The sequence below is a fragment of the Parus major genome, chromosome 12, assembly GCF_001522545.3.
Source record: "Parus major isolate Abel chromosome 12, Parus_major1.1, whole genome shotgun sequence".
Classification (NCBI taxonomy): Eukaryota; Metazoa; Chordata; class Aves; order Passeriformes; family Paridae; genus Parus; species Parus major.
Window position 1 is genome coordinate 4,184,808 of NC_031781.1, and position 12,471 is coordinate 4,197,278.

Below are 12,471 nucleotides of genomic sequence, written 5' to 3' on the forward strand. Positions count from 1 at the left end.
TTTAGTGTTCAGGACTGGGGAGGAGGTTAAAGTCCATTATCTTAATATTCTTTCCAAATTTTTAATTCAGAAGGAGTTCCTTATAAACAAATCTGCTCCCAGCATCAACATTTCTCGGAGAGGCAGGAAAGGAAAGCAGAACTCCACAGAGCAGCAGCATTCCCAGCTTGCTGCTGTCACTCCATCATTTATTCCTTATGGAGTGCCTGAAGTAGGAACTCATGACCAACAGCAACCAGCTCACATTTAACTTCACCATGTGAGATGCAGCAAACAGAACTTTCTGGTAATCCTGGGAACATCTCAGTTACAACACTTCTGGTCTTCCATTCCAAAATTTTTCTTTGATGCAAAATGGAAGTCAGCCTGAAATATTCCAGTATTTCCCCTATTTTTGGTGTTGTCTTTCTCAGAGCAAAGGTAAACTAAAGTCATGGTGGGCAGAAAAGATATGTTTTCACATCCTTCCAGAACATCAGACATGTGGGGTTAAGCCTCACCTAATAAAATTCCCCATAAAAACGTCCACTCCAACCAATTTACACAACAAGTATATATTAATACATAATTACAAAAATAATATTAAAAGTTACTTTCACTCTATTTGTAACATTGCTTGAAAAAAATTATAAAACCAGGACTTGCAGAAGGACAAGTATACATCAATGTGGTTGTGCCAGCACCTAAGTCTGGATGTTGTTTGCATAGAAGGCATTTTGATTGAATCAGGAGAAAAATACTGAATTCTATTTTTTTTCAGCACAAAAGTAGAGAATGGACTGACAAATACCTTAATACCAATATGTCAAGTACAACTACCAAAAATTTACAGTGCAGGTGGTAATTATTTAGTCAGATGGACCTTTATATAAAAAATATCACAGATCATGCTGAACAAATGTTTTCTTGGTACTAAATAAACAGAGTATTTTGCCCTTCAATTAGCAAAAAAGAAAGGAAAGGATTCATTTAAAACGTCTTGTACCATGAATAATTAAGAAATTTGAGGAAAATACTATTGTGGCTTCATTCTCACTTATCCTTAATGTTCTCACTACAGCAAATTACCTATTAAAGGGTGATAAATCATAGAATGTTAATTAGCACTGTTGTGAAAAATTTATACCTTTTCTTATTAATTTCTTTTAATGTTCAGGATACAAGAAACCCTATCACAAGTAATAATTAACTCCTGTCTTATTTTGTGAAATGAGAGTTTGTGAACTCTCCTTGTATGATTTTTCTGGTATTTTTTTTTCCTTAAATTTCATTTCTGACCTTATGCATTGCTTATAATTTATGTATTTATTGCCGTGAAAGAGATCTCTTTCATGCTAACAAATTTATACTATTGAAAGACAACATCAGAGAAGTGGTTTCATCTCTCATGGAAATGAGCATGTCGCTATTCCAGAGGCTGATGAAGTGATTTGAGCTATCAATCAGCCCGCAGCCAAATCCCTACCAGGGAGGGCAGGCTTTGGCTGTGGGTTTTTAAGTGCTGTCTCTGATGTTACGGCTTTGTTTCAGGACAACAGAACCTTGGTTTGTACTCCAGGGAGCGAGGGCTGATGTTCCCGGAGCTGCTGTACTTGGCGTGCTCTGTGCAGTGTGAAGGGTGACAGAGGTGTCCAGCGGGCCGGGCCGAAGGGCAGGGCAGGAGCTCCGAATCCTTCCCGTGCTGTCCCTTCCCGTTCGGTCCCACGCCGGTCCCGGCAGCCCCACGGGCACTGAGCCCCGAGGCGCCGCTCTAAGGGAGCTCTGCCCTGAGGCGCTCCCCGCCCGCTCCGCTCCCCGCCCGCTGTCCCTGGTGCTGGAGCCGCTGCCGGCCGGGCCCCGGAGCCTTCCCCGGCACCGGAGACCAGCCGAGCTCCCCCAGCACCGGCGGCAGAGCGGGAGGAGCCTCCTGATCCGCATCTCGGCATCGCCCGGGGAGCGGCAGCCCCGGCACCCCGGCAGCCCCGGGCACAGCCAGCACCGCGGCTCCGGCCGCTCCCTCTGCGGGGAATACCGTGCGATCTGGAAAGAAAACCAGCACTGCCGTAAGCAATCGGTAAAACTGGAATTTACAACTACTGAGATGGATAACTTGAAGTCGTGCTGGACTTGTCTGGGTTCATCCCATTTTCCCTTATGGGAATTCTGGGGCACACAGCGTAGCTCTGCAGCACAACTAATGATTACAGAAATACATAGTACGGAAAGGTGCTCAACACCCAAGGAACACCGCTTAACATTACCTACGATTTTATTGTCCATACTAATCACATATTTATATTTGAAAAGTAAACATTCTATGGGTTTATCTGTAAAATTATTTTGATTGCTTTTAGCTAGCTAAATCCATTATTGTATATATGTACAGTCAAAACAAACAGTACATTTTAATATTAAAATAAACAGTGCATTTTTTATAGTATATAAGTATTACAAATCTTAAAAAAAATTAATTTTGCTAAGATGGGGACAATTGAACTGTCATTAGTCTGACAGAGAGCCAAATCAGGTTTCCAACTCCTAGTTTCATGTGCCCAGAGTGACAAGTAGTTGACAGTTAAGTGTTCATATAAGCTTCATATTCCAAAATTAATTTGAAATATATCCTTGTGAAAGGCATTACTTCATTCCAATGTTTAAGAGATATATTCTAGATGTGTTCCCAGCATGCCAAAACCACTTCAGTCTTCTATAAAGCAGACTTGAAATTTTGTGTCATGAATGCCTCAGTACAATGACATGCATCACTTAGGTTAACAGTGGGGGGAAATCTATCAGGAATTTATTTTAAGATCTTTGACCTGTGTAATGAAACCAAATCTTCTTTGGCAGAATAAAAGAAAGCAGGATATTTTGTTACCTGACACAGCAGAACAATGAGTCAATTGTAGCAATTCTGCAGACTGGCATGTCCCTGAGTAAAAAGGATGAAGTTACTGTAAATCCATCCAAATACTCACATCCAGCTCTGGGAGTGAATCAGCACAAAGTGACCAGGAGCTGATTCATCTAAATAACAAAAGCCCAAGCACCTCAGCTGTCCCCACACACGAGTAATCAATAATCACACAAATTCACTCCTGCCATAATGTACCACAGCACAACTGGCCAAGAGCTCTTAAATACACCCAAGTGATGTCTTCTGCTGAGAAGCAGAGGAATGACACCCACACATCTTCTCAATGGTGTTGAATATTCCCTTTTCCTTAACACTTCCTGACACTTTAGCAATACAATGAGTACAGCTGTGAGAGCTGCTCACCGTGCAGGAAGAACACGGATTCAGGTTCCCCCCAGCGCAGTGAGCAGCCCCAGGCACAGCCCAGCCGTAACGATGCTGCCTGGCTGCTGCACACACACAAACAGCTCATCCCTGGGAGGCACCTTCCTGAAAACCAGCAAGCAATGTCCTGATGTCTTGAAGTGACTGAATCAGGTGATTGGATCAGTCAGCAGGAGCACAAGCCTAAATTAGACGGGTGGTATCCACATGGGGAAAAATTGCCATCTCACATTGCTTTGTGTAAAGGCAAGAATGTATCCTGATCCTCCTGGAAAGCTGTGCAAATTGTAATTCTTTATGTTCTGTTAACACACTAAACAAATAGCAGCACAAATCAACATCACTTCCAGGAGCAGGAGGGGAGAGCTCTCCCCAAAAGCCCTCCCAGAACATTCCCTCTGAGGGCAGGCCACTGAAAGAGGAAAATGCATTATAAAGCACTCAATGACAGGCACAAGATCTCACACACAGGGAAAAAAAACAAGGAAAACAGTTTAAAATGATCCCTCAGAGACCAGGTATGACCCAGGTACTGTTTCAGCCACAAAAATGGAAGTTTGCAGACATTCTTAAATCCATTAATTCATTCAAAGTGAAGGGAAGGCCTGGAGAAGAGTCTGTAAAAGCTGTTTCTTACAAACCCACTTTTACCTACAACACAGACACAGATTAAAGAATGGATTCAGTTAGAAATATATTTTTTTTATATATGATTCATTAATTATTCATCAGGTGGAAGACCACCAGGGTTTGGACTGACTATGGCCATTGAAACTGTCCTACAAAGACTGAACAATCTTACATATTTATTCAGCAGTATTAAACCCAGCAACCAATATAGAAATAACATGCCTGGCAAGCAAAGTGCAAACATAGACTGCAAACAGATCTCTCAACTAATTGAACCTGCTCAGATTATGAAGATAAAATTCACACAATTTTAAATAATTCATTTTTTTCCTCCCTACTGGTAACACAGAAGGGTCTCCAAGAGTTTATACTCAACACACACTGCTACAAATGTGCTACTGTTCAGAATTAGAAGAGCACAGGTTCTGATGCAACTTTTCCCTTTTCCTATTAATATGAAATCTTTTGGCCTCTGGTGCCCCTTTCATTCCCTACTGCAGTTCAAAATGCCAGGTTGTTCTCAGGGTGCTTGGCCATGTCAGCTTGAGCTGAAGCAGGACAGCTGCTCCCTGTCACCCTCCCGACTCAGCACAGAGTGAAGATTTCAAGCTGCTGTCTGGAGGAGCTGAGGGCAGGATTTCCAGGATCCAGGTAATCTTCCATTAATACTAATTCCACTGCAACCTGGTAAAATCTGTTCTTCACCCACTGAAAGAAATCCACTGTTCCTTGTCACTTTGGTTGTAGCTCATATTAATTGTTGCAGTTTGCAAACTGCTCATTCCACCACAAATAATGAAAAAAAATATAAGTACCTTTCATTAGATCAACTCAGGTAACTTTTAAGGAAAAAAAAGGGATACATTTTTGGGTGCAAAAGCCACTAAGAAACAATGTTATTAAAATCGCTACCAATGCACATAAACAGGCAAAGACTGGAATTTATTACACAAATATAACATTTTATAGTTGGAATTATGCAATACAGCTTTTCCCTGAAGAGTATAAAAAATATAACTAATAAAAGGAAAAATAAATAATATATAGCAAGATGGTGTAAGGGAAATATTTTACTGTTGTGTGTGAGATTGCTATCTGAATAGCTAATAATTAACCTGCATGTCTAATGCACCATTTAAAAGTACCTGATGAAAACATCTAAGGAAAATTATAATGAAAAGTGATAAAAATAAATTACTGAAATAAAGTGCTTGTGTTATGAAACAAAGAGAATAAAAATCTGAGCAGCATGGACAAAACAGAATTTGTTTGAGATGACATAATTTTGGAGAATAATGAGCAAACAAATGAGTTTGCTCAGAATTTTCAAGAGCATTCTAATACTGGATTTAATGAGAAAGCTTTTCAATTTTATTGCTTCTAGAAATTGTGTCAGGATAGGAATTAACTCTCCGGACAACGAGGGGCAAATAAATGCTCCTGTTGCTGATGGCATTCACACTCTCATTAGGGTGAGAGCTGCCACATTTCTTTCCAGAACATTTAGCCAGTTCTCATGAAGTGATACCACTGTGGTACCATTGGGATCTTGATTTGCAACAAGTAGAGTTGACCAAACAACCTTGGAGCAAATGCACATAAAATTATTTGATTTAAATTAAACAAAATGGTGAACAAACATTGGGTTGAATCTTGACTTAGAAGAATCTTTGAGTAACTATGGTAACTGTTTACTGAAAATTGTTGAACTGAAAAACTTTTGAAATTGAACATGAAGGTTTAGAATATATTTAATTTGTAAACAGATTACTATGTCTAAAACGTGAGTACCAAACAAAGAGATTTCAGTAAAACTGGGCTCCAAAGGAATTACCACTCCAAAGGAGGTTAATAGTGCAAATGAAAATCCTAAAAGGGCTTTTAAAAGGTGTGAATTGGAGAGAGACAGATACAACTTACAACTGTAAAATGTGAAGGGAGAAAGTCAGAACTTCCAGAAATCAATCTGAACTATATCAAGGAAAGAACAATAAAATAAAAAGATTTTTTAGACCTGATTTTTTTTAAAGGTAAAAAATGGGAGAACATTGCAAGGAAAATGAGACAGAACTTAAAAGTAAGCTAGAAAATAAAATCCTAGAAAATAAATTCTTTTACAGTTTTCTGCAGGGTGTGTGGCAGGTTCATGTGCTGCATGGCAAATTAACACCATTTGCTGTCCACATGAAAAGATTCCTGGGGAGGAGGCAAAGGTTGAAAAGTCTAACACAACCAGGAAAAATCAGTCTATGGCTCCAAATCCTAAAATATTTCCTACCTTGGTGCCCTGTTCTGAAAACAGAAATTTGTAATATATTTCACCTTCACCTTCCAGTCTTAAAATGAGACAGATTCAATATCTGCATTTGAAAGGAAGAACAAGTGATCTAAACAACAACCCAGCTGCTGAGCAATGATCAGAACACAGAGTTGCTGGTAGATCGTTACTAGTCCAATGTCCAATAAAAAGATCTTGTTTTGCAGTAAAATCTCTGCCTTTTATTAGATTGCTACTGTAATAAAATAAATTTATTCAGAACATTTCCCCCTATTTTTTCACTACATATATTTATCACCATTTTCTTTTGGATAGAGGAAAAATTACATATCATGTAACCATGACAAAAGCAGACAAGAAGTAGTATAATCTGCCTTTTTGCTGCTGTAACCAGACAGAGATTAGGCCCAGGAGCCAAAACATGCACCCAGAATGAACATTAAGGAGCCTGTATGGGAGCTGCCTTGTTCTTCCCAAACACAGAACATAACTGATGCAAATAATACCCTCTTATGGACACTTCTGGAGAAATTCAGCACAATGTTAGGAAATAATTCTGAAGCTAATAAACCATCTCCTGATCATAGCCAAGAGCAGTTGCAGATTTTTCTTAATATTACAAATATTATACTAGAAGAGATCCTATAAAATGAGAATGAACTACAAGAAATCTGTACACAGTGAGGTTGCTTGCAAAGATAAACAGGGTGAGCTACCTGAAACGAAGAAGTCTCATTTTTCTGTTTTATTCTAAATACATGTTTATGGGAATTGCAGTCACTTGATTCAGAGGGCAATCAAGGCTATGTGATTCACTCAAGCAAGCTATAAAACAGTGATGGATCCTACACAGGGAATTTTGCATTCCAAAGCTGTGAGACATCTGATGAACTCCAGGAAATTATTTCCATCAATTCAGACCTTTACAATCCACAGATGTCTAATTTCTCTAGGACTATTTGCTGAAATATTAAATATATACATATACATTTATAACAAATATGAATCATAGGAGGCTTCCCATTATATGTCACCTAAATGTGTTAGCTAAAGTGCTTTTGGGACAGAAGCATTGTAAAACTGAAAAACATAATGGTAATTGTCATTGCTAAAATCCCATTGATGTGTGTCCTGGGCATTCCTGATCTAATACAGATTAATACAACTCTGGAGATTCTCTGCTGTTACCAGCAGCAGCTCAGGCCAGACAATTTGAGTGAAGCAATCAGAGCCTGAGCTGCTCCATAACTGAGCACCACAAACCTCATACAGCTCCAAGCCTCAGCGAGAGCGACACGGAGCTCAGATGGGCTCAGATGAAAAGGAAACATTTCCCTCTAACTGATTTGCATGTACCTAATCCCACCACAAAGCTTTACATCCCTCTCATGTTGCAGCATACTGTGCCAACTTCTGAAATCCACCCTTCCCCATAAAGAAAACAGAAAAGGTTCAGGGAAAAAAAGCCAAAAGAATATAATTTGAGATCTGGGGAACAAAAAAACCTAATACAGAGATTTAAAGAGATCAATCTCTTTAGCTCTGTCAAAGAGAAGTGTAAGGTCTGATATGATCATGTCTATAAGCACATACACAAAGAGTTTTCTGATTGCTCTTAAAATCTAGCAAAGGCGTTCTAAGGCTCAAGGCTGATGAACTGTTCAGACTGCAATAGCTGCAGTTTGTTAACTGTGGGAATAAGCCAGAATAATTTACTGAAAGATGTTAAAGATTCTTTATTGCTTCAGCCTTTCACTCTAGGTTGGCTGTCACTGGGAGAAACATCCATTAGCTCAGCATGAAGGACAGTCTTGAAGTAATTCTTAGGTTCATGTTTTTAAAAGGAAAAACTTTTCACTTTCTATAGAACAAATGATTAAGTAGGTGATCCTAACAAAAGATTATTTAATTATTGAAAATAAAAATATATTTATATGAATATACTAGCACATATAAGTATTATTTTAAAATTACATCACTGCAGAGGCTACATGTGAGGTTTTCTATCAATAAATGTTATGTTATGAATGAGACATTTCTAAAAATTAAAAAAAACTTTTGCATCCTTCTCCATAAAGCATTCCATTTGCATGAGTCAAAGGAGAGAAGCCTTATCATTTAGTGCCTGAAACAGCCTAAGGATAGAAAAGATCACCATAAAACATGGCTGCTTTGGCATTTTCGCAGCCAGAAAAAAAATAATTTAGATGTTAGGATCCTGTCACTTCTCTTATTTTTGTGGCTTAAAACTTCCTTCAAGGCTTAATAAACCAAAAGATACTACAGGCATGACAAGTCTCACTGGGATATCCCTTGGTCTCTGTGGGCAGTACCATCTACACTTGGTATTAAAGACAGACCTACAGCTTCAACTGTTCATTAAGAAAAGCAGCTGCTTGAACCTGCCCAGAGATTTGGAATGGCTCAATGGATCCCAGAAATGATGGCTTGGCAAAGAGGGTGTCAGTAAGATGGTCAATACTGACCACTGGAATTCACAGGTATTGGCAGTTTTAAAAATACATAAATCAAATTATATCTCCTTGATGTTACATATATTTCTTTTGTTATCTATCTACAAACTTGCTCTTTCCTCTCTGTCATCAGTCCCCAGTGTCCTCAAGCTCTTTTTTGTTTAGAGAAAAGGACTTCTAACACTATAATTTCTAACAACTTTTCCAACCACGTACAGCTCTTGAATCATACAAGCCTTGACTCAATTACCAAGTGGCTCTGACTCAGATGTTCAGAATTATTTCCAATAAGATCATGACTTTGTGCACTTTCAATACCAAAGTGACTTTGTGATGCTAAAAGCAGTCACGGTATTTTGCCATCTGGTCCTAGTTGCCAAAGGGATATTCACAAACAGACCAAGGGGGTCTCTGTGGAACAGCTCCCATGGAAAACCTGGAAAATGCTCCACTTTGAGCAGTCAGTTTTGTTTCTTCTCAGTGTTGGCCTTCTGAAACAAGGCAGTTATATTTCTACTTGCTGTGCATAAGATTTGGATTATGCCTTGCTTTTCTGATGATTCACTGGGTCAGCTCGTGCAATTAATGTTCTCAGGGATGTTTTTCAGATTATGCTGAACCTGCCACAGTTTTATCATGTCAGCAGTCTCTACCAATTACTTACAGTGCTAAACATTTGCTGTAGCAAAAGCCTTGATTAAAATACTAAAAGAAAAGGCCTCGTCTCAGGGATTTGGAGCACCAAGTTCACTTTTGCGTAAGATTTTCAATACACAACTCCATGAACTCAGCTGTCTGTCAAAAAGAATTGCTTGTGCTTGTCACTGCCCTGGAGTGAGGAAAACTCAGATGCAGAGGATTAAATCTGAGTAGATGAATCTTGCATTTTCTGACAGTAGTTATATGGAGCAAGGTAGCCAAGATTTGTAGGGAAGCAGCATCTTTGGGAAGTACCTGTGGTTTCAATGTACTCCATCCTTCCCCAGGGGTCTTTCCAGTTGAGTGTGACTCTAATGACTCCTGGGAGCTGTAACTAGAGAGAGACTTCATCTTTCAGTGCACACACTGCAAAGTCAGACTGCAAACTGCTCGTGTGCCTCTCCCATCCATGCCCCCTACTCAGGGTCTTCAGATCCAGGGACTGATCTGAGCCAAGGCGGAGGAGCACGACTCTCACTCAGCTCAGCTGGAGCAGCTGCCAAGGGCCTCAGTTTCTGAGCACAGCAGGATCAGAAATGGTGAGCAGGGCAGACAGTAATGAGCTGAGCTTTTTGCCTCTGATCCTGCTCCTCCAATGAACTTCCCAAAACTGTGCCAAGCTCTCAGATCACATCTCTCCTTTTTGTTCAAGAGTCACATCCCCATCCTGCACGGGGAAGTGAGACAGGAGAACACCTACCCAGCAAAGCCCTTGGTGCTGAGGACACAGACTCTGCAATGTGTGGCACTCTGGTTAAGCTCTGCTGTGGACCAGGAACTGACATTCTCCAGCTGCTTAATGAACATCCATCCACAGGTGTTCCTGGAGTGCATATTCTAGTTTAATTTTAACCAGAAGGAAAAGAATCTGTGTGCTCTGAGACACCACTCAGTGATGTGAGGCTTGGTGCAGTAAATGGGAAGGATTGACAGGTTAATTTCAAAATTGCATTGAAGGTAGATACACTGTGGTAAAAACTGCATTTCAAGCTTTATTATAAACGTTATCTCATGGTAGACCCTGAGATTAAAAACAATAAAATCAAATAAAAAGCAGAGAACAGTGCTTTGGAATAAAATGTGAAGCAATTCAAACTTCCTTAATTTAGTGTAGAGCATTGGGCTTTGCTTGGAAGGCAACTTGACAGATATTCGACAACTGACATTAACCTTCACACAAAAAGGTTCTTTTACCACAGAGAAGGGTGTGCTAGAAAATCCTGCCTGTCTCAAAGAGTGAACACATTCCCCTGTGCTCTGGGCCAAAATCAAGAATCGGTGAAGTAGGATGAGGTGCTTCTGTATCCTCCTTAGATTGCAAAGCCACAAGGTATGGCATAGATAGGAGATTCAGCTGTCCTAGGAGCAGATCTAATAATAATTGAGTAGGGCATTTATCACAGAAAACAGAATGATAAAATAGTAATTTACAATTAGTTCCAAATCAGGTTAGAGATAAAAATATCAAGCTAATTGGCTTGCCAGGCAATACTGAGTGGGAAGATCCTACAGGATTTCTGGAGCCTTGGTTCCTAGTGACTCTGTTGCTTGACAGAGTAATACTGGTTTATATGACAAATGTCCTTCAAGAACGTCATAGAAAGGAACAGATACAATGAAATTCCTCAAGGAAATAAATCACAGCTTTTCTACTATCAGGACAATCACTCACATGGCTAAAGAGAAATGCAGTTTATTTAGGGATGACTGTGTTGCCAGACTAACCAATAACAGGAGAAACTGCAGTCTGAAGTTCCTATGAAAAGCCACTTTTCAATGGGTTGTGGTTCATAGCTTTCAATTTTACCCCTGCTGTGAAAACTGATGTTGAAAAAAATGATATCAAATTCTGAACTTGTATAATTGAATTTTAAATGACATACACAAGTACACAGTTGACAAGCAAAATGATCTGATGCTTAACCTCAACAGCTTTAAAGAAGGCCATTTTTTGTAATTTAATCTCAAAATTTGTTTCACAGGTGATTTCTATGTTTCTCTTGTTCCAGTTCTAACTTTGCCATTGCTGACAATCCACATCAGCAAGACATGACCCCAACAGAGATTTTCAGAAGTATTCACTTCACTTCAGAGTTATCTAGAGCCTCATTACATATTCCAAAGGGACTCCTCATCCCCCAGCTTTGAGAGAACTTGAGGAAATAAACTCCTGGAATTGACTGCGTGGCTCCACACCAGCAGCCACAGCCAAGATTCCCCAAGTGCTTCACTACCCTGCAGAATCCCACGAGTAGAAATGAGCACTGATGGTGCTTGCACAGCAAACCAGCTTTGCAGAAAACCTGGTCTGGGACTCCAGAAACCTGATCAAATCAGAACTGAGGCACAACTGTGCTGGTACCTGAGGCTGCTCTAGGAACTAATTTAATTAAAGGGCTATAGCAGTGCCTAAAGGAGATGTGAATCACATTTTAGGGATTATCTAAATAAGAACCTAAATAATTGTGGTTTATATTGAGATGGGAAGACAAAAATGTAAATTATGCTAAATTAGGTACAATACTAAGTTAGGCCTGATTATACAAGTTTTAGAGATAAAAAGACTTTGAAGGTGCAGCTTTAAGGAATGCCTAAATCTCATTTAAAGTCCAGGAAATTATATTAATTTGTAGCTGTTTAAATATTTTGTCAATAATTTCATGATTCAGATCAGATTATCTGAAACATTTACTAAATGTATTTTAACAATACACTAAAGATACAGTATCTACTTCAGGTCCCTGAAGTTGATGAAGGTACCATAAGGAACACATTTATTTGAGCCACAGGGGTTGCTGCTGGAACCCAGGAGAAAGAGACACCAGTGTGGAGCTATAATTAGAGGCAGTGTGATGGCTGAGGGACACGGGGAAAGGACAGGATGCAAGATACAGAGAATTCTTCTGAGGTGTCAGAAAGTCTCACTATAGCTCAGGAAACAGGGTAGGAAGGGAGCACATAGAGTTTTTATGATATAAAGTTTAGCTGCAGAGAACTCAAGGGATAAAACCAGATGAGATTCTGCTGAGAGCTTGTGACAGGAGTCCCCAGTGAGCCAGAGCAATCCATCCCTGTGTGCTTGGGATTTTGTATATGGGGAGAAGGAAAAA

At 39.6% G+C, this 12,471-nt stretch overlaps 1 protein-coding gene across 2 annotated transcripts in view; it reads right to left on the bottom strand.

Moving 5' to 3' along the window:
- Nucleotides 1-538: 538 nt before the first annotated feature.
- The window catches only part of LOC107210189 (translation initiation factor IF-2-like), a 30,364-nt gene continuing 18,431 nt past the window's right edge, over nt 539-12,471 (bottom strand). For both annotated transcript variants that reach the window (XM_033517417.1, XM_033517416.1), the window contains 2 exons: nt 2,858-2,911; nt 539-2,019 (listed from right to left, as the gene is read on the bottom strand). In XM_033517417.1, coding sequence (XP_033373308.1) covers nt 1,527-2,019; nt 2,858-2,911 — 547 coding nt within the window. In that variant the 3' untranslated portion in view covers nt 539-1,526. The remainder of the gene's footprint in view (nt 2,020-2,857; nt 2,912-12,471) is intronic.